At 38.3% G+C, this 23,155-nt stretch overlaps 1 protein-coding gene across 2 annotated transcripts; it reads left to right on the forward strand.

The window, feature by feature from the left end:
- Positions 1 to 1,783: 1,783 nt before the first annotated feature.
- On the forward strand, positions 1,784 to 22,478 carry ELK4 (ETS transcription factor ELK4). Of its 2 annotated transcripts, XM_083357485.1 has the most exons (7): positions 1,784 to 2,064; positions 2,644 to 2,800; positions 10,845 to 11,051; positions 11,604 to 11,819; positions 13,030 to 13,926; positions 15,628 to 15,744; positions 18,018 to 22,478. In XM_083357485.1, exons 4-7 carry the CDS (start codon positions 11,613 to 11,615, stop codon positions 18,114 to 18,116), a joined length of 1,320 nt encoding a protein of 439 aa, XP_083213611.1. In that variant the 5' UTR covers positions 1,784 to 2,064; positions 2,644 to 2,800; positions 10,845 to 11,051; positions 11,604 to 11,612; the 3' UTR covers positions 18,117 to 22,478. The 2 variants fall into 2 exon arrangements, with proteins under 2 accessions (XP_083213611.1, XP_083213612.1); XM_083357486.1 differs by lacking the exon at positions 15,628 to 15,744 and having other exon boundaries at positions 2,652 to 2,800.
- The last annotated feature ends 677 nt before the right edge of the window (positions 22,479 to 23,155 follow it).

Raw genomic sequence — 23,155 nt, forward strand, 5'->3', positions numbered from 1 at the left:
GCCCTTCTATTCTACCACCTCTTACTATATTCAACAGCACAGAATCAGCAGTAGAATCCTTTTAAGTTTTGGGGTTCTGCAATCTCCTAAGATTTTAAACAGAACCATCATTTTATCATTTTTATTGGGGTTTTTACTATGTATCTATTGTATTTTAATCGGGCATGCATTTAATTATCTTTTAATTTTTGTACATTTCTGTGTTTTATTCTTGCCCTGTACACCGCCCTGAGTCCTCAGGGAGAAGGGCGGTATAGAAATATTAATAAATTAAATTAAATTAAATTGGCATAACAAAGGATGTTCTTCCTGCATCAACTCAGGAAGTTCAGACTGCCCCAGGACTGTGGTACAGTTCTAGAGAGGAATTACTGAGTCTGTCATCTGTACATCTGTTATTGAGTCTGTCATCTGTTTGGTACAGATACAGACTCCAACAGATAGTTAGGACTGCAGAAAAAAACGTTTGTAACCAGACTGCCTTCCAGAGAAGACCTGTATATTGCACAGGTCAGAAGGAGGGCTGAGAAAATATTTTCAGACCCCTCACATTCAGGGCATAAACTGTTTCATCTCTCCTTGGTATGCTGCTATAGGGCATTGCATGTCAAAACAACTAGACACGGACAGTTTCTTCTCTCATGCTATAACTCTGCTGAACACCTAATTCTCATGATATTGTCTTATGTAAGTATAGTTACCCATGTTGTATGGCTGTAGTAGTATTATCTTTCCCATCTTGTTTACTACCCCATTATTGTTATCATTATTATGGTTATTTGTTGCTTGGCATGCACACTGAGCTTTGCACAGGAGACAAATTCCTTGTGTATCTAATCACACTTAGCGAATAAAAGTATTATATCCAACTAAAACAACAAAACTTACCAGTCATGCAGGATTAAACAATAGCTCCCAAGTTGCTCTTATTGCATCAAAGTCCTTCATAAAAACATCATGAAATTAAATTCTTTATTCGCCACCTATGAACAATGACAACAAGAAATTAGGTGGGCAGCCACAAATACCCCCTCCATCAAGCACAGGATATATATAATTAGCCCCCTTATAGAATACTACCCCCTTACTGAGGTACCCATTTCCATCCTCACATCATTTTTACAAGAAACTTCCTTCCTTTCCAGGGCCTCTAGGTTTTCTGAGAATATTTGTCTAAGGAGAAGCTATCCTTGGAAAGTATACCTTATCTCACTTTGCTGGATAAGCTACTTTCAACGTCTCTTAACCATGAAATGTTCTAGTTTCTCAGTTCTTTATGTCCGCACAATATGAAATGCAAAGTGCGGGGTGGCAGAAAACATTCTCTGAATTTCAAACCAGCAGCCTCTTAGTACTAGCCTCCCATCCCTATCGTTTTTTCACTTTCAGGGTTGGAAGAATGTTAATAAGGACAAACCATTAATGGATTGTTAAAAATAAATAAACCAGGCCTCAAGGCATATGGCAAAACAAAATGAGCATGCTCGTCTAAAGAAAACCTCTGCTTTGTTTTGAATTGGTAATAAGCTAGTATGCTAGCGCTAACCCTCATAACCCTCACTTTCTAGCTCCGCTGTCTTTCTAACTGGCTGATAAAAGCAAATCTCCCAGTTACAAAATACTGCAATGACCAGAAAGCCTTGCGGGCCGGAGGCGGGAAGAAACCTTTTCATTGGCCCAATAAGTTACTAAGGTTGACGCGATTGGGCTCTTTCCTCCCTTTCACAGGGCAGTGGCGGAAGTGCGGAGTACGGTGGCCGTAATTGGGCTGGGAAAACCTGTGTGTTCCGGAGTAAATGCCTAGTGTGCCAGGCTGCTCTTGCCACTCGGGTTCTTGTTTCGGTTTTGCCCACGGAGAGAGATGGAGAGCCAGATTTCGAGGCTCCGCGGAGGCGGCTGGCCATGAAAGGCGGGCAGTCGGCAGGGAGCAGCTCCAGCTCCTGCCATTGCACAGGAACAGCTTGGTGCGGGGGGGCTGTCCGCCTGGGTGAGTCCAGGGTCGGCTTGGGACCCTTTTCTCTCCTTCCCCGATGCTGATGCTGCCCTGCCGGAAAACCCCACAAGGTGTGTTGGGCGATCTGCGCGCCCTGGCCGCTACTCTCCTGCGTGTGCAGAATTTCTTTAACGGTGGCGCTGACAGAAAGACCCTCTGCGTATGCTCAGGAGTCCCTTCCCTAAAACTAAGCGCGCATTAAGCGGTTAAGCGCGCATTAAGCGGGATGTTCCTGGCCTGAGGCTCCTCGTCCTCTCGCGTCCCCGCACCGTGCCTCCAGATTCCGACTCACGAGCAGGCAAAGTTCTGACGTGTTCCAGCTCGCCTCGGCAGACACCTGGGTCTCTCTCTCTGTTCTTTATCATAGTTAGCTGGTTTATTGTTTTCTGAGAAGTAGTCCCATGCAACAGTTGTCCCGTAAGGTTCATAATTCTGGCTTGCCATGATACGTGAGTACACCCATACTATGTGAACACAGCCACTTGGCTGAGTAAGGATTCGGAAATGTCTTCCTGATCCAAATATATCAAATCTGTACCTGCGGTAGAGGCTTATATTGGCTCCACTGATGTTTTGACATTTCCCTCCCACTCTTAGGGCTTAATGCTCAGCCTATAAACCTTAATACTCTCTTCTTTTTCTGCTTTGAGAACCTCAGATGTGGCTTCTGAAACTTGCTGGGATCTTCCTAACCAACCTGCAGTCTTCAGATTCTATTGTCATGGCTCTTCTGGAATCCACTGTGCTCTCCTTCATACACTTCTAGGTATTGCCTTTATGACAAATACCTGATGCTGACCATGCATGGTAAGCAAGCTGGGTTTGAAATTTCTGTAGGATTTATGGACATGGGCATACATTTTGCACTGGTTAGAGAATCTCATCTCACAAAAAAAAAATCTGAAAGTGTTGCACTGTATACAAGTATTTCACACCAGGGTGTCTAATATTGCTATAGATCTACAGCCAAATTTCTGATCGTTAATTTTTATACAGTGGGTCAGAGTCTGTGTTATAGACATGAAAATGTTAAAGGTTTCCTTGTGGTGTGATATGGATGAGGACACTTGTGTATCTGCGTGCTTCTGTGTATATGCCAGGAACATGGATGAAAGCAGCTACAAAAACACTGAAATCTTATAATTCATTCAGGATGTTGGCTTTTGAAAGGATATAGTAGTTGTGGGATCCTTGGTGCTCTCTGGTTTTTTTGCAGATGTTTCATTAGCCAAACTAGGTAACCTCATCACTGTTGGATAGTTATTTGTACTGAACGTGGCTTGTTTTTTCTACTGTGAACTTTCATTTCTTCAGTGGAAATGCTTATTAGATCATAAGACTTGGGTAATATGTACGTATAAATACTTTACTCATAACAAGGACAGATTGTCTTGAGTCAACCAAGATGGCAGGAGCCACTCACAAGAAGAAAATTTCAATTAGCATTCCTCAGTTGCAGTATGCTTGCACTTTCTCTACTTCACTGAGATGAAATTGGGGTAAGAAGATGTACTCTGATGGTGCTCATCCCATTTCCCCACATAATTCACCTAGTCTTCTGCAACTTGGTGCATAAGTATATATTAGAATGTTATCATTTTACCAGGAAGATCACTCGGTAATTTTGTGACAGTTTTCCGAACCCAAACTTTATTGTGAGAATAAAATGATAGGCTGTTTCCATTCTACCTGGGAAACCTACAACAAATACATAAAATACCAACTTGGTGGAAGCTAGCTAAGAACTTAAGTGTTATTTGATTTCTCTGTTTTTTCAGGTTATTACTTTTTCTACTTAAGTCTTTGTAGCACCATTGTTGTGACTACTGTCAGAAAAAACATATTAGATATTTTTTTTGCAGGTTTACAGAGTAAAAAAGAACAGAGTGAAAAAACAGTATATGCTTGCCAAAGTCTGAGGTGTATGTATTTGGGAGATTTTTGCAGACTTTCAGACTTACGACCACAATTGAGTCCAAAGTTTCTGTTTCTAAGAGAGACATTTGTTAAGTGAATTTTGCCCTGTTCTTATGATCTTTCTTGCCACAGTTGTTAAGTGAATCACTGCAGTTATCAAATTAATAACATGGTTATTAAGTTGGCTTCCCCATTGAATTTGCTTGTCAGAAGGTCACAAAAGGTGATCACATGATCCCAGGACACTGCAACTGTCATAAATATGAGTCAGCTGAATTTTTGATCATGAGACCAAGGGGATGCTGCAACAGTTGTATGAAAAAGTCATAAGTAACTTATCTGTGGCGTTGTAACTTTGAACAGTCACTAAATGAACTGTTATAAGTTGAGGACTACCTGTATTTGCTCATGTAGGGAAGAACATTTTTTTTTACTTTTGTAACAGATGGAGGTCATAGAAGATTGTTCTGAAGTTGCAAAGCTAAATGGACAAAAGGAAAGTGGTTTCCCTGTTATTTAAGATTCTAGAAGCAATAGAAATAGATCCCTTAAGACAAACTGCTGGCCCACGGGCCGGTTGCATCATACGGAGGCCGTGCCCACCCCAGCTCCAGCAATGCAAAAAAAGTCGCAATACGTCACGACATGTCATGTAACATGGTGACTTTGACACCTGTGCCTTAAGAGGTACAAACCTCTTTCTTATGGGTGCATCTCAGGTAGTGACTTCTGGAATGCTTCAATTTTGAACTGCAAGTTTGAATTTGAATTATAAGGGACAATATACTAAAATATGCAAAAATATACATCAAGCATTCTACAGTTGGATTTGGATTTTTCTCTCTCTCAACATATTACTAATTCTGCAGGTTTGGGGGATGTTGTTTGTGGGAAATAGTGACTTTTTTGTGATAGGATCTAGGGTGTATATGTGTGTATTAAATACACTCACGTGAGCTAGTACACAAAAAATAACCTCCAAAATACTCATTCACAGAAACAATTTTTTGTATTATAATGATTTATGTACAATATGTATAGGAATAAAGAGTATTTAAAATGTTACTAAAATGGAAGCATCTTTCTTGCACATATGAAGTGTTAGATAGAAGATGCTTGTGTAAAAAATTCCTGCCCCAGGAAAATTAATTAGAAAAGGACCTGTCTTATTAATACAGTATCTCTAAATATACTGTACTATATATAATGGGATATATTTATGGTATTTATTCACATACTGCCCCTCTTCCAAGCTTTAGGTGCTTTACAAAGTACATTTCAATCCCAATCAAGATAAAATCTGAAACAAAAATGGCAGCTCAATGTCATCACTAAAATTCAAGCACAATGCTGAACAAGATTCTTTTAATTCCCTCAAAAAGGAATTTAGGTCGGAGGATGTAGCTCTCAGCTTAATTTTAAACTCTCTGAAGCTGGAGAGAAGTATTGATTAGTGCAGCGTTTCCCAACCTTAGGAACTTGAAGATGCGTGGACTTCAACTCCCAGAATTCCCCAGCCAGCATAGCTGGCTGGGGAATTCTGGGAGTTGAAGTCCACGCATCTTCAAGTTCCTAAGGTTGGGAAACGCTGGATTAGTGTACGGCAGGGCTCCTTTCTATCCCTGTGATTAGAAAATATTTGTATCCAACACAAATGCAGGCAGACTGCAAACATTTAGAAGCTAATATCAAAGTTTGAAGGATCTTGATAAGAAAGATCAAGAAATCCACAAGATGAATTTCAGCAGGAACAAATGCAAATTCCTGTAATTGGGTAAGTCAGTCACAGACGTGTATAGGATTGAGGCCATACTGATAAACAGCACATGTGAAATGGTTCTTGATGGCTTGATAGATCATAAGATGAATGTGAACCTATATGGGGAGACTCCAAGATTGATAAGCAATGGTTTTGAAAATGAAGTTTCGCAAATGTTTGGCCATCGTATTTTGTGCTAGCTATTGGCTTAGGCATTTTTCAAGGAGACTCCATATAGAGCACATTGCATTAATCTTAATAAATTGTGCCCTAAAAGTGCATCATAGTTTCTGGGGCTTCCTTTGCCTATCATATGCATATCGTAACTATGCATTGCCTGTTCCGCAACATACAATAAGAGAAAGAACTTTTGGACATTACAGTCTCTATGCTATAGCTTTTAAGCCACTCAGAGAAGGATTTTTGATTCCTATAGTGACCTCTTGAGCCATTCTGTCCCGGCACTTAAAAAGCAACTGTTTTATCTCTCTGCTTGATTCCTAATATTTCATCAAACTGTTACTTACAAACAAGACAGACGGAAAAAAAAAAGTTATCTTCGACCCATTCTTGAAGTTATGACTGCAACACTCCCGTAGTTATGAGATTGCATTTTGGGCACTTGGCAAAATTTCATTATCAGTAGAAGACACAAATGCTTCCCTTTTGTGTCCCTTATAACTTTGATTGTGCTTTCCTAAGACTGCTGATAAAGAGGGTTTCAGAAGGCTTCTTCTCACTTCTGATCTACTGGTATTGATTTCGGTCAGAGTTGGAATAGGAACCAAATATGATTTTCTCTTGGGTACCAGGTAGTCTTCCGTTCATGTCCACTCGTTCAGTGACTGTTCAACATTATGGTGTCGTTGCAGCCATTACAGCATTTCCTGTAATTAAATGATCATGATTCAGGCACTTGGCAGGACTTACAATTTGTTGCAGCATTCTGCAGTCATATGATGGCATTTGTGATCTTCCACCACCCATTTCCAGCAAGTAAAATCAAAGGGGAAGCTGGCAAGAGTTCACAAATTGTGATATCTGTGACCACTGGGATTCACCTAATGACTGCAACTGGGACTGCTGTTATAAGTTGACGTAGTCATGTGACTTAGGCGAGTTGCACCTTACAACTCTGTGTTGCTTAGTGACAAAGTTCTCAATCCCAATTACCACTGATAAGAAAGGACTACTGGCATTCCTGGATGCTAAAAGTAATAAGACTTGTCAGAGACATCGGTTTTCCGCTGACCTCCATTTCTGCCTGTTTTCTTAACTGGGCAGCCTGTGGATGTCAGGTGTCACAAATCTTCTTGAAAAGTATCTTGAGTTCCTTTACTTGAAGAGACTTATAGTGTTAAAAACAGACAAAATGATAGATTGTATCTCAAGGAAGGAGACAATTTCCGCAGCGGAGACTTTAAATGAAAATGCTGAGCCCTACTTAAGCATTTTTTTTATAAATAAGTATTTACATTTCATGTTAAAAACACACATCATACACCAACAAAGACAAAAAAACATATACAATATACAGAAAACGAAGAAATCAAAAAATTGGAAACCATTTCAAAAAAATCAAATTGTATCTACCGTATTTTTCGGACCATAAGACGCACCTGACCATAAGATGCACCCAGTTTTTAGAGCAGGAAAACAAGAAAAAAAATATTCTGAACCAAATAGTACCGGTATGCTAAAACAGGGCTTTTCAACCTTTTCATCCATTGTACCACTTTTAGGACAAGGCAATGTCCGAGTACCACCAGTGGCCCAGCAAGGTGTCAAAAACTTAACCCCCCCCAAAAGGAAAAAAAATGATACAGGTAGTCCTTGACTTACAATGATTCACTTAGTGACTGTTCAAAGTTACGACAGCACTGAAAAAAGTGACTTATGACCATTTTTCACACTTATGACCGTTGCAGCATCCCCAGGGTCATGTGATTTACATTCGGATGCTTGGCAATCGATTCATACTTAGGATGGTCACATTGTTCCAGGGTCATGTGATCGCCTTTTGCAACCTTCTGACAAGCAAAGTTAGTGGGGAAACCAGATTCACTTAACAATCATGTTACTAATTTAATTTCTCTCTCTCGTCTTTCTCTCCCTCTCTCCCCCTCCCTCTTTGTTTCTCTCTCCTCTTTCTCCCTCTCCCTCTTTCTCTCCCTATTTTTCTCTTTCCCTCTATTTCTCCCTCTTTCTCTCTCTCCATTTCCCTCCCTTTCTTTCTCCTTCTCTCTCTCCCTCTTTCTCTCCCTCTATTTTTCTCTTTCCTTCTTTCTCCCTTTCTCTCTCTCCCTCTATTTCCCTCCCTCTCTCTTTCCCTCTCCCTCTTTCTCTCCCTCCCTCTATTTCTCTCCCTTTCTTTCTCCTTCTCTCTCTCTCCCTCTTTCTCTCCCTCCCTATTTCTTTCTCCTTCTCTCTCTCCCTCTCTCTATTTCTCTCCCTCCCTCTCCCATTGTCCCTTCCTTTTTTCCTTCCTTTCCTCCCTCTTTGTCCTTCCCTCTCCGCGTTAGAGCAGTACCCGTGGAGGCGGCCCTGCGGCCTGGCTTTCTCTTGCAGAAAGCAAGCTGAAACGGAGCAAGAGATATTGACAGGAACGCGAATTGGCCGATCTCGTGCTCCTGCAATCTCCCTCACTCGGTTTTAGCTTCCCTTGCTTCAAGAGAAAGCAGGCTGAAACGGAGCGAGGGAGATTGCAGCAGCGTGAGATCGGCCGATTCGTGTTCCTGGCAATCTCCCTTGCTCTGTTTGAGTCTGCTTTCTCTTGTAGCAAGAGAAGCTGAAAGCGAGCGAGGGAGATTGCAGGAGCGCGAGATCGGCGTTTCTCAGCACGTGCCGATTCGCGCTCCTGGCAATCTCCCTTGCTTTCCACTTGCGGAGGTTGGGGCTGGCTATACGGATCACCTTCGGACCATAAGACGCACCCTCATTTCCCCCCCCGACTTTTGGGGGGGGAAAGTGCGTCTTATGGTCCGAAAAATACGGTACTTCTAAACTGACAATTATATTCCACTCACTAAATCTCTTATAACTATCCAACTCCAAAGCTTATTCATTAACAAAAACTATATCACTTCATTTTTGACCAACCTCCAAGCCACACTCATTTCTTTAATCTTTTATCCATCCAAATATACCATTTATTCCATAATAGAAATGCTGGTGTCTCTTCTTTACCCTTCAAGCTCTTGGTCAATGTGTCTGCTTCTGCACAATCAAGTATTCTCCTAATTATAGCTTCATCCGGCGGGGTATGATTTGCCTTCCAAAATTGAGCATACCCCATCCTCGCCGCCGTTGAAGATATGTAAAACCAAATACCATATTCCCGTCTTAATATTTCCAGGCCTGAAGCCAAGCAGATACGTCTCTGGTTTAAGATCAACTAAACACCCTGTGATTTCCTCTATCCATTTTTGGATCCTTGTCCAATATCTAAGCACTTCCGGACATGTCCACCATAAGTGATAATACGTGCCAGTCCCTTTACCACACTTCCAACAATTGGCCGACAATCTGGGGAACATTTTGGAAAGTCTAGCCGGAGGGAGGTGCCATCTATAAAGCATTTTGTATTTGTTCTCCTTATATGACGTGGAAACCACCAGCCTCATATTAATCCACCAAATCTCTTCCCATTTCTCAAGTGGGAAGATTCTTCCCCCAGGCAATCATCGCGTCTTTTACCACCTCTTCCCCTACTACCCTGATTAGCAACAATTTATAACACTTAGATATCATCCCTTTCTCCGGACCCAGCAGAATCTTATCTAATTCCTGCAGATTCAGATAAATACCCCTTCCTTCCTTATCCTTCTTATACCTTGTCTGAATCTGCAGGTAGGCCCACCACTCCAATTGAAACCCTTGCTGAGCCAGATCTTGTCGCATTTTGAAATCTCCCCTGCTATCTAAAAGTTCTTTGTAAGTTGGTCTTCTTCCCTTCTTGAGTAGGGTCGGATGGGTCAAGGCTTCCAAGGTTGATAACCAACACGGAATTTGTGCATAGTACTTGGCCCTTATCTTATCCCAATTCCGAATCAGTATATCCCTTATGTAATGACGAGTAAACTGTTTGCTTGGAGGAGTACCTTCCCGCCAAAGAGCAACATGCCATCCCTGCAAGAAATCAAATCCTTCCAAACTCAACAATCGATTATTCCTTAAACTTATCCATTCCTTGCCCCAAACTAAAAGGGCAGCCTGATAATAAAGTTCCCAATTCGGCAGGCCAAGGCCCCCTCTTTTCTTGATTTCTTGCATCATTTTTTTTCCCAATCCTGGGCCGTTTCCCCTGCCATACGAATCTAGAAACTATCCCTTCTAACTCTTTTAAAAATTTCATCGAAAGTTTAACCGGTACTGTCTGGAAAAGAAAATTCCATTTCGGCAAAATATAAGATCTCACCATGGTTACCCTTCCTAATAATGACAACTGTATCCTACCCCATTTTCCCAAGTCCATTTTTGTTTGTATCAGTAATTTAGAATAATTATCCTCCCTAATACTTGAACATCTTCCCGTCAACCAAATTCCTAAATATTTCACCTTCTTCACAATTTTAAACCCTGTAATGTCATCTAACGTCTGTTTACTTCTATTCGAAAGATTTTTCATTAATATATTCGTCATATCTTTATTTACTTGTAGACCAGCCACATTTCCAAATTCCTCAATCCTTTTTAGTAATTCCGTGCTGGATTCCAGAGGGTTTTCCAAAACAAAAACCATATCATCTGTAAACGCCTGCAGTTTGTAAATTTGGTCTCTTATCTGAAGCCCGGTAATCTCATCTTTCATTATTCTCAATAGGGGTTCTAAGGTTAGAATAAATAAAAGTGGGGAGAGTGGACAACCCTACCTAGTGCCCTTACAGATATCAAATTTGTCATTAAGCATTATGCAGGTACTTTTCTTGAGCCAAGTATGTTCCAGTATGTCTTCTAAAAGGACCACTTTGTAATATTCTAAAATTGGCAACGTAAATTTTTTCATGGCACTTATAAAAAAATTATTATCTAAACAGAACAGAACTATTAACAGAATTATTATCTAAACAGTTTATTTCTTAGACTATAAATTTTAAATACAATTGCAAACAAAGTATATTATTTATTCTATTTGGAAAATAATTGGCTATGAATTCTTCATTTTTTTTCTTCCAGTAATTTTGTCATTAGTCTTTAGATCCTGATTCCTCATTCACAACTGTCTCTGTAACCTGGAAGATTGAGTACCAAAGTGAAAATCCATTTGTACCTGCTGCCTTCCAGATGTTTGGGTTCACAACTTTTGGAAATCCTTATTGTTGGCCTTACTGGCTGGGGCTGCTGGGATCTGATCTTCATTAGACATGTGGATTTTTGTAGAAGGTATGTTTATAGTGCTCAAAAGAAGGAGGAATAACAAGGCCATAGTGTCAATAATTCCATCTATAAGAGACACTTCCTACTCTGCTGTTAAATACCACTGGGATCTTCCTTGTATTATGTAGTTATAGAAATTTGGGGGAAATTGATGTAAAAATCAATTTGGAAAACCAAGTTATTTCATGTTTGCATTTACCTGAAATGAAGATTACTCTCAATGTAAGATAGTGCCTCTCTAGAAAAAAGATTATAGAGAAAGAAACTTTTCAGTCTCCATTGCCATATTTTCTAGAAATCTAGAATGAACCTATCCCCCTTTTTTATAGTTAGATTTCTCCCCATTGATCTGATTTAGCAAAGAAAGCTTTAAAAAAGAGCAGAAGTGCAGATTGTATAGCAAATATGGGTCCCCTGAATTTGAGTTGACTTTCTGTGGGCAACCCTTCTCTCTTGTCAGATAGCGCTAATGGTTGCTCACCACTGGAGAAGCATTTGTTCCCAAAGTATCGTGCATGAACTTGGATACAACCTTATCTCCTCTCTTCTGAATTTCAGTTCATTGCTATGGACAGTGCTATCACCTTGTGGCAGTTCCTTTTGCAACTTCTTCAGGAATCTCGGAATAAGGACATTATCTGCTGGACCTCAAATGATGGAGAATTCAAACTTTTGCAAGCGGAAGAGGTGGCCCGCCTTTGGGGAATCCGTAAAAACAAGCCCAACATGAACTATGACAAACTCAGTCGTGCACTCAGATATTATTATGTAAAGGTAACTTGGCCTTTTGTTTGCCTCAGATGTTTAACTTTCATTGCATTCCAGTGGCTCTTAGAATTAGTGTTTTTTTCTCTCTGATTTCAGTGGCAGGAATATTGGGAATGCCATGAGAGTTTATTGAACTAAACTGGAAACAGAAAAGTTGCTTGCCTATCTGAGTAAATGTATTTATTTCATGAATTAGCAACAATCAGTACTACTGTTCTACCTAACCACTTACTCTGTTTCAAAATAAGTTTGTGTATCTCATTATTTGACATTTTGATTTATTCATTTGTATCCTCAGATTTTTAAAATATGTTAAAGGCTATTTAATAATAAATATAAGTAATATTTTATGCAGAATTTCTATGGAACATGTAAATGCATACAGTATGATTTTCCCCCCAATGTTTTCTGGAAAATTCTCAGTATGTTCTGAAAAGCTTCAGCTGATGTGCTTATTAGAATTTAATTTGGAATAATGTTGACCTGACTATTAAATGCTGCTTGTAATTTTATGATACATGGATTGTAGCACTTGACACTTTACTATAGAATAATGTGAATGCCATTGAATACTTCCTAGAGACTTTGAAATGGCTGCAGTTTATACCGTTCTGCTGAATATTTCAGATGTACATTTCCTTTCAGCTACATGAAAATGTTATGTACAATCAACTTTTAATACTTGATGCTGAAATGCATCATGGATATTTATGGAAGTATTATGTCCGAGATCAAAATTGGCTTATATTATATTGCCTTCTGAATCAAAGAAATAAAATATGCAGTTGACTGAAACCATGTTCATTATGAACAAACTTTTTTAAAGCTCTGCTATGTTTTTAAATTCATTATTATTATTTTTTATTATTGATGGATTTGTTGGCTTGTGGCTGGCCTCACAGTGAAACACGAAAACACGTTCTTACTTTCCCCAGTGCTATATGCTTCTAGATAAAGGGATGTTGGGTATGTGTTCTGATTAGTACGTGGATGTGTATCCACAAATCCCTTTCAAAACAAAAATGAAGAAAGATATAAGCTTGAATTACAACCACTTCGGGATCCTTTAGCTCACTGAGATAAGTGGGACTGAATCAGTCACGACTCTCTCATCTTTAGTTAATCATACTGCCTCCTTGATTAGCTGAACTCTGTTTAGGACAAGTATTCAAAGAGGGGGTGCCTAATCTCTGTTTTATTTTTGATGTTTTCACAGAACATCATCAAAAAAGTTAATGGTCAAAAGTTTGTTTACAAGTTTGTATCTTACCCAGAGATTTTGAATATGGATCCATTGGTTGTTGGCAAGATTGAGGGTGATGCTGAGGCACAAGCTGGCTTTGTTGATGCTAGCAACTCTACAAAGGACATTGAAACTTATGGGAAAGAGAAGCATCAGGCCAATGTGAAATCCTCCAGTCGCAATGACTATATCCACTCAGGCCTATATTCTTCATTTACTTTGAACTCTCTTAATTCCTCCTCTTGTACAAAACTGTTTAAGCCAATTAAGATGGAGAATTCAGCTGAGAAGCTGACAGAGAAAAGAACTACTCAGGATTCAACACCTTCAGTCATAAAATTTGTAACCATGTCCTCCAAAAGGCCTTCTGTATCTCCCCTTGCCTCAGCTACTCAACTGACCTCTACTATCCCAGCTGCCTCTATTGTATCTTCAGGTTCAGATGAAAGCCTCCAGGCCTTGGAATCTCTAGCAACATCTAAAGGTGCAGCCACTGAAAGTTCAGCATCTTTGCCAAGCTTGACCTCTAATTTTAATTCCACATCTCCTGCAACCTCCACATCTCCTAGTCTCCAGGTTCCACCCAAATCTCCTTTGCCACCACTAAGTTCTAATTCTGATCTGGTTCTAGACACAGAAACTGGGTCTGTAGTTTGTCAGCAGTTGGAGCACTCTCAGAATCAAGCCTTGGAGGTTAAAGAGATGGGTTCCTCCATGCTTGAAAAGAATCTTCGTCATAGCAGAACTAGAAAGCCCAAAGGACTGGAGATTACTCCCACTCTGGTTATTACTGGCAGTGACCCCAGTCCACTGGGAATACTATCTCCTTCTCTACCAACTGCTTCTCTTACACCAGCACTTTTTTCACAGGTAATTCTGTCTTTTATTTGGGATCCAAATTCTGTACGTGGACTTGTGATAGAATAGAAATTTGCCTGCAAATTCTGGGGATATTTATTTTTTCTTTTAAGTTTGGGGATAAAAGTAGGAATTTAAGAGGCTGGCTTTCTAGCTAAGGTTGTCATTGACCAGAAAACTGACAAAATCTGTTTAGTATATATTATTAGTCTGTGCTTCATGGAGTTGATGCAGAATGTTGTGGGTTTTTTAAATATTACTTTTCTTAAGAGACCTAAGCTTCCTAGATATTTTATAATTATTGCTAGTAAGGACAATAGAGAGAGTTTGGTGTAGTTTCTAAGGCATCTGGCTAGAAACTGGGAGAAAAGAATTCTAGTCCTGCCTTGGATATGAAGTGACTTTAGACCAGTCACTTGCCCTAGGAAGGAACTAGTGGTAAACCATTTCTCAAACCACTAGACCAGGTAGTCTCTGAGAACTGGACACAGTTGAATGGAAGAGTAAAAAACAACAAATGCTAACATTTCACTATTTAATCATGTTTACCTAATTAGGAGTTGCTACCTTCTCTCCCTTTTAAGAGAAATTTCTTCAACTGTTAAAAGACCATATTTAATTATTATGGCTACAGCAACATTATGTGCAACATAATTTTACTTAATGTAGAATGTTAAAAATCTATTTCTAGATGGTTTCATATTCTAAATTAAGCAAGAACCCTGACGTACTTATAGCTATAGTTAATTTTGCTGCACATATAAAAATTGACTGTAATGAGTAAGCAACTTGAAATATAATGAAGAATAGAGAGTTGATGGAGAATAGGTGATGCAATAGAATGAGTTAACTATTATTAAATACTTTGTACTAAATCCCAAAATAGCAACCTTGAATAATTTCAACCCACTTATTAGGGATGAACCCGGCACCAAGCAGTAAAGTTCCAGAAAATAGTTGATCAAAATGAAAATAAAAGTAAAATCAGAGTAAAAAATTTGAGCTGCTGCTTTAGATTCGTGGAATTCAGTGAAAATATCAGAATATGACCACTTTGTCTTTTAAGTAATTAAAAAAATAATGTGAATTCGATCTCTGTTTTATGACTATCTGTGCGGAACATTTTGTTAAAAATTCTTTACATAGGTTACTTGCTTAATTTTTGTCCCATTAAGTTTTCTTGGACAGGAAATAAAGTAATTTAAAGCTGTTAGATTTCCCCTCCATCTCATCATGCCTGTTAGGGTCTGACATTGAAATGGAGAAAATCTCTGTTCTTTGCTTGCTGTATCTGGAAGAGGAAGGTAGCTAACCAAACTGTCTTCCTGTTTTTGTGGTGTGCCATTATTCTTAGTGCCTAGACTAGACACTAGACCAGGGGTAGGCAACCTCGGCTCTTTATGACTCATGGACTTCAACTCCCAGAATTCCTGAGCCAGCATGGCTGGCTCAGGAATTCTGGGAGTTGAAGTCCATGAGTCATAAAAGAGCCAAGATTGCCTACCCTTGCACTAGACACTTAATAAAGGGTAGGAAGTCGAACTGGTCTAGTGTCTATTTCGACTTCCTACCTTTATTAACTGTCATATTGGTGTCTGATCCCAGACAAGTGATGTTAAAACATGTCTTGCCTTAGATGCTTGTTAGTCATACTGAACTTACTGAGCATTTCCAAATGATTAGTTTTATCCTATTGTTCTGTATGTCCCACAGACACCTATTTTACTGACACCAAGCCCCTTGCTCTCCAGTATCCATTTTTGGAGTACTCTAAGTCCAGTTGCTCCTCTCAGTCCAGCAAGATTACAAGGTGCTAATTCTCTCTTTCAGGTAAGTTTCCGATCATGACAGCACAAAGTCAATGTAGCAGATATTTCCCAAATAGTCACATAAGAGTCAACCCTTTTCTTCATTAGGGCAAGATTATGCAACTTCATTTAAGCCAAGGGCTAGACTTGGCCTTTATGCTTTGGGAGGAGGCTGCACTCCAAAAAAAGGTCAAGAAGGTGACAAAAGGATGAGCAAGAGTAGGATAATTACTTTTCATTTAACTCCAAGTAATCATATAGTTATAGGGGTTTTATAGGGGTTTTAGATTTTAATTAAGGATAATTTAATAATTTAATTTAATCTATTTTAATTGTTATTAATTTTTGTATTGTAATGTTGTTTTAATTGCCTTGTGAACCGCCCTGGGTCCTATGGGAGAAGGGCGGTATGTAAGTTTAATAAATAAATACATAAATAAATATTACTTATCACATTTTAACCATTTATTATATTAAGAACTGCAGTTGACAGCTATATTCAAAGATGATCTTAGAAGACTTGACAGGTTGTACACCCTTTATTTAGCAGCAAAGCCCCATTTAAATCACTCATATTTCCTATCTGTTTACAGCTGCTAAGCTTAGCAGTTTAGCAAAATAATTCAGTCTTCCACAACCTAGTGTCCTTCAGATAAACTGGGACTCCAACTCCTATATTCCTAGGCAAGTTTGTTGTTTTAATGATATTTGTGTAAATTAAAAGTTGAAGGCTAAAATAATATATTCTATGATTAGTTTACAACCTGAGTAAAAGTACAGTTAAAACAAAAGCTTGAGGATGCCTTGAATTGAGCCCACTTTTCTGATCACTGTGACCATGGCAGCAAAACAAAAGTGAATAACTGTTGCCTTTCAATAGTTGTTTTTCCGAGTTAATCTTGCTATCACTCTGGAATTTTCAGCTGATGCCCCATTCAAGTACTAATTTAATCTACACTGTGGAACCCTATGGGTTCAGTGTTAACTTCTTCAGAATTGTTAAAAGCTTGTTAAATTTGAAGAACAAAAAGGAAGAAGCAGAGCAAGTATCTCACCCAAAGCTTCATCCTCCAAATGTAGATGGTGACTCTGCATTGAGGGATTTTTAATCTGTAGGGCTTTCTAATCTTCACACATATAAGGAGCTCAATTTTTCAGTGTTACAAGAAAGTTGGCCTCTTAGTGTGGAAAATATTATGAGGATAGGGATAGGTGTCATTGTTGAGCTTATTTGTGCTTCTGTTCCACTTATTAAGATTTTCCCCCAAAATAAATGTGCTTATCTGTATCAGGGACACCATGTTGATCAGGGATGAGCATAACTACTTTGGGGCAGGGTCTCATTTGAAATTTTAAGAGATGTAGGAAGTATGCTCAAGAAAATGGCTGCCATAGCAGACTTCCCTGTTCATGAAATAACTCCTAGACAACATGAACAAAAAGTAAAATAACCTTCTAGGTCAGACGTGTCAAACCTGTGATGTCACGTGATGTCGCGCAACGTATCGGAGCTTTTTCGCCATTGCCGGCAATGGGGTGGGCATGGTTTCCCGATGATGCGTCTGGCCTGCGGGCTGGCAGTTTGACACCCCTGTTCTACGTTGATCATCCCTGTGAGGATTTTGTAAAGCCCAAAAAACTTCTAGTCAATAAATAAGATAGTGTGATGCTTTACTATGCAATAAAATTATGCAGTACTGCATCTTGATGAGACTCATCCTGGTAATCAGTTTCATGAAGCCATCTGGTAGCATCATTATCCTAGAATCAGACTCTTGGAACAGGAATGCTATCTGGGGTCTGGGAGTTGACATCCACACACCTTAAAATTGTTGAGGTTGAGAAACATTATTTTAGGCAAATGAGTCCATCCTGCTGATTATGGAATTAGAAGAGGAAAGTTAAAAATGGTTGTGTCTTTTTTGCTTGATTCGAAAGATTTAAGGGAATTCAGTATTTCTGCAAAAATAATCAAAACGCATAAGAAAAATCAATAACCACCAAGACACCTTGCATTTTAAGATCTTGCTGTGTCATGCTAGGAGAAATGTCTTGGTAACTTGGGTGCTTCTCTTTTGAAGCCATTTTGATGAAATCATTTCATATGAATAAATGGCCGGGTAGCTTCCCTCTTGAAAAATGAGTATGAAATTGTTACTTTGTCTTAAGCTGAAGAAATTAAAGCCTGTGGGTATTTTGTTGATAACAAAAACAAACCAGTGGAAAAGCTAACTGAAAAAACAGATATTACCTTATAGACAACTGTAGCATTAAATATCTCTTTCTGTTTTATAGTTTCCATCAGTGCTGAATACTCATGGACCATTTACTCTGTCGGGAATAGATGGGCCTTCCACTCCCGGCCCCTTCTCCCCAGATTTGCAGAAGATTTAACGTACAACCTTTTTGAAAATGGACAGCTTGGACTAAATAGAGGACAGTTTTTAATTCCACAGGAACAATTTAAAGTGACTTGTTTTTTGCTATTCCCAGTTTAGATGCCTTTGCAAAATTCTCTTGTAAGACATAGGAGAATTCATAAGGAAGTGCCTTGACCGTGGAGATTCTTTTCTAGACTTTCTCTCCCCACCCCATTCCTTACTGCTTCTTTTGAATGAAGAAGTCTACTTTTAATAAAGAAAAACACTTTTGTATTATAATTAAGTCTTAGAACAGCCAACTGATATCAGGTTTTTTTTTTACTGATATCCATTCATTCCTTTGCTTTTTGTTTTGTATGTCAAAATATTAATATTCATGGAAGCTGGCATTCCAAGATATACTTGGAAACTGAGTAAAAAGACTTATTGTTTACAGTAAATTCCAATGACCTTAAAAAGCTTTAGCACTGCAACTTACAGTAGCGTAGAAGAGAATTGAGCAAAATTTTAAGAATGGTTGCTATGGGTAAGAAAGCTCTTTTTTCTTTGGCAAATATGTCAGTTCATCCCTCACATACTATGGTATTTTGTATGTTTGAATGGTATAGTTATGCATAGATCATGGATTGAGTTGCTTTGATCTTCCCAAAATATTTAAAGGTGTTAATATTTGATAAGCCAAGTCAAGAAAAACAAAAGCAAATCCCTTATTGTGTAATTAACAATTTAGAAGGTTGAGCTAATTATAGAACCTTGCAGCGGATATGTGGTGGCACAGGATTAATAAGCATTTATTTGACATGCAGTGGGTTATTGTTGTCTTGCTTTTTGTTAATGTTGTACATAGGTGTGACATTTGGGAAGTGAACATTTATTGTTTATTCTTTTCCCCTCTCGAAGAAGGAAAGAGACATACCTTCTCTTGGCCTCCTACATATCTAGGTGTTCTTTTAAATATAAGTGGATTGAAGTTTTGAATGTCCAAGCCTTGGAAATTAGAAATGTGCCATTATTAGAAAGTACCCTGACTACGTAGTTAAGTGTTTGAGACTGGAGGGAGAAAGAACAAAGTGGCACATGCTGTTTGTAATTTGAAAGGAGTAAAATGTCTTTTTAGCCTGTACTTAATCTTGTAGGAAGATATTCATTGGATAACAACTTCAGCATGATGGTAGTTGTGACTTCTTTGTAAACATATGGTAACATAATGATGCCTTGCTAAAGTGGGAGACTTATTTGGGGGACTAGAAATTGAAAGTAAAATGGATAGGTCTAACATCACTATTAGCAGTTGTCTCTCAGTTGAATTGCAAGAAGATTCACTTTTTCTGCATATTAATTATATTCAGGCCCTGTTATATTTCAGAAAACACTTTAGATCTTGTTGCCTCAGTAGCTTATTAGAAAGTTGAAGCAGATATCAGTAAAGCGTTTTAATCCTTTTTTCTGTATCGAGGTGGGCTTGGTTTGAAAAGGGCTAATAACCTGTGGGTTTTTATTCATATACTTTATTCAGGCATTCTGAACAGGCCTCATGAGTTGGTTAGTATGCAAGAGTACCTCAAGTTATCCGTCTAAAGTAGGAGACTTGTTGATTTGTCTGCATTAAACTGTAACTGGCTCCCTTGATCAGGCAGAGATTCAAAAGGCTAAGTCCTGTTTCTTGTAGAAAGTAATTGAATATATGTGGATCTCTTTCGGTATAGATATGTAAAACATTGATGGCAGGTAGCAAAAGAGAGCCAGTTTGGTTTAGTGGTTAGAAACCTAGAAAGCAGGAGTGTCACCTTATCCATGAAAGCCAGCTGAGTGACCTTGGGCCAGTCACTCTCTTTCGGTCCAACTTACTTCAGAGGTTTGTGGCTGTTGGGAAACGGTGCCTGGCTCCTTGTGATCCCATGGACTGCAGCACGCCAGGCTCCCTGTCCTCCAATATCTCCTGGATTCTGCCCAAACTCAGACGCATTGCATTGGTGACACTGTTGCATCCTCTGCCGATCCCTTCTACTTTTGCCTTCAACCTTTCCCAATATCAGGGTCTTTTCCAATGAGTCCTCTCTTCTCATTTGGTGGCCAAGGCATTTGAGGTTCAGCTTCAAAAGGCGGGATACACATAAATAAAAATAAATTAAAAAGTAGATGTCTTACATTCTTACGTTGTACAGCAGGCAGTGCCCAGGTCAGAGCAGCATTTAAGAGCAGCCATTCTAGACTGGCTGCTGACAGCATATGTATGAGATAGGAAAGGTTTTAAAAATGAAATTTTGCTGTAACTACCATGGAGAGTAATGGTGGTTAAAATAGTTGCTGCTCATCTCCTTTGCCACTCAGACGACAGAAAGGACTGGCAGATTCCAGTTAAATCTTAGGGGGGAAAAACGGATGGACTTAGCACAGCCATTTGTGTGGGTGCTTTCACTAAAGTTCCTCCACTGTAGAGAAGATTTGATGGCCTAAATCAGTGTTCCTCAAACTTGGCAACTTTAAGTATATGGACATGAATTCCTAGAATTTCTCAGCCAGTGCTGGTTGGGAAATTCTTGGAGTTGAAGTTCACATATTTGAAAGTTGCCAAGGTTGAGAAACACTGGCCTGAATGACTTCTGCCTTCTTTGGGGTGGGGGTGGGGTGGGGGTGTCTCCTTTTTTCAGTATTGTGCTGTCCTAAATGGTACAAGGAGCAACTGCTAATAATACATGTATTTAGATTTGCAAGTGAACCAAAACTTAGATCATCCCGAAAACAATTTTGTTTATCCTAGTTTCACTAGTCCCAATAGTCTCAGAAAACATGTTCTGTTATAAATCACTGGCCCTTTTATGCCAAGAGCCAGGTATAGCATTTCTATTTTTAATGACTTAATAGAACTGTTCTTTGGTTTTACGGAAATTTATTTGTGAGAGAAATTATGAATTTCTCCTTGGCTTCATCATTAATAAATCATTTTCCTCTTATTTTCTATTTAAGAATGCATTTTGGGAGTCAGAACTGGAGGTGGCCACTGTATTTGATATGGAAGATCAACAGTCTTTAGGCATTACATAGCAGCATTACCTCAAGAAGCTTCCCTGTAATAAAAAAAATCCCCATTGCTAACTTTTCTGTCATTTATTTAGACAGATATTTTATACTGGTATACTTCCTGGCTGGTTGAACTACTATTTTCTTTTTAATTTTACATGCTTACATTTTGAATAGAATTTTTGTCCCATTGCAGCTGTTCCCTTAGGAATTTCCTCGAGGATGGAGGAAATGCAGATTGAGAGAGGAACAGTAAAGGGTTAACCTCCTTTTTACACCCCAGATACTACAGATGATTTTTATTTCCAGATACCAGATACCAGATCTAGATTTTATTTTGCTTTTCATGTATGTTTTCTTTAATTGTGTTAGATAATAAACATTTTCATGCTTTCACTTGCTAGTTCATGTTAACATACACATTAGTCAGATGGTATCTTACTTTGATACGATTACTGATTAAAAAATATCGGGTACTTTATTGAGTTTTCTTAATGCTGTATTTTTATTATCTGATGATTAGTGAAAACAGCAATCTCTATATTTATCTTTACAATATTATGTTATACGTTAGCATGAATTGATATGCATTGGTTTTTATTTAATCAGTGTTTAAACAAATGTTGAGTCTCCTAAATAATTCATTATATATAAAGAGAGAGTTACTCTTTTATTGCATTTTTATATGTGATCACATATAAACAATCATTCATTCAAAAGAGCTCAATATTCTGTCCAGATTATACTGGTTAGAGCTTTGTTTTTTAAGGGAATATTAAATTAGATGTTACTTTTCAAGTTTTAAAGTAAGCAGTGAAGATTTTATTTCACAAACTACTTTTGTGAGGGCTCCTTTCCCCATCTCATAACTGGTATGAAAACAGATTGTGAGAGGCCATAAAGTACACATTAATGTGAGGAAATGCCAAAGAACTTTAATTCTCCTTTGCTGTCATGATAATGTTTTTTGAATGTAAATCAATGACATTTTAATTTAATAACCAAATACTTCCATAGCTTGTTGATATTTCCAAAATTTTGTTTAGAAAGAAGCATTAGGATAATACTCGTGGTACTGGGAAATATGAGGTATAGTACTTAAGAACTAGAGTACTTTTCCAAAATAAAAATTGAAATTAACTATCAGTAATTATCAGTGAGTGAGCCAAGATGGTGTAATGAAACTACCACTGATTTTAATGAATATGAATATGTTACAGAATGTAGACATCTTGAAGGAGTTAAAAGTGATAAATCTGGTTTTATGGCTGTAGACTAGGTATGTCCAGCCTGCAGTCTGTATATGGCCTTGGACAGCTAGTAATATGGACCCAGGAGATAATAATAAATATTATTTATATACATTAACTAAATTATGTATTTTATATGTGGCCCAAGACAATTCCTCTTCACTCATTGTAGCCTAAGAAACTATGGATGGACAACTATGCTCTAGATTTGTTAATTAGGATTTGTACTAATACTAGAGGTATTGTGACTTTTTCTTTGAATGGCTATTTGCCTTTTATTCCTACATAAAATGCTTCTGAAAGTAGTTCACAATTTTACTATCAAAGCTTGACTGATATTGTCAAAATATGAATATGTCGTCTTTAAGACTATGGAACTACTGCTATAATATGATGGTTGCTGACCATGGTTTAAAAGAGTTTTCTCTTGGGGTCACTCTTACAATGCTATAGAATGTTATTAATCACAGCGATGAAGCTAATTCTATTGCTTGGAGAAATTGGTAGCTAACAGGGTATTCCATAGAGTTAAACAACCAAAATGGTATCCAGATTGTTTTATTAAACATGATTGAAAGGTACTGCACTTTATAGTTGCAGTTTTTAAAATGAGTTAGACATTCAGGTCACAATACTATGGGTCATTGTGTCATATTTATCTATTTGTTAAAACATAATTTTGAAGCTACTAAAATACCATTTTCTCCAAAAATATTTTAAAACCAATATTCTGAAGATGAGTCAAAGGATAGCATTATTCATACAACTGCGTTTCTCATAT

The sequence above is a fragment of the Vipera ursinii genome (assembly GCF_947247035.1).
Source record: "Vipera ursinii genome assembly, chromosome: 3".
Taxonomy (NCBI): Eukaryota; Metazoa; Chordata; class Lepidosauria; order Squamata; family Viperidae; genus Vipera; species Vipera ursinii.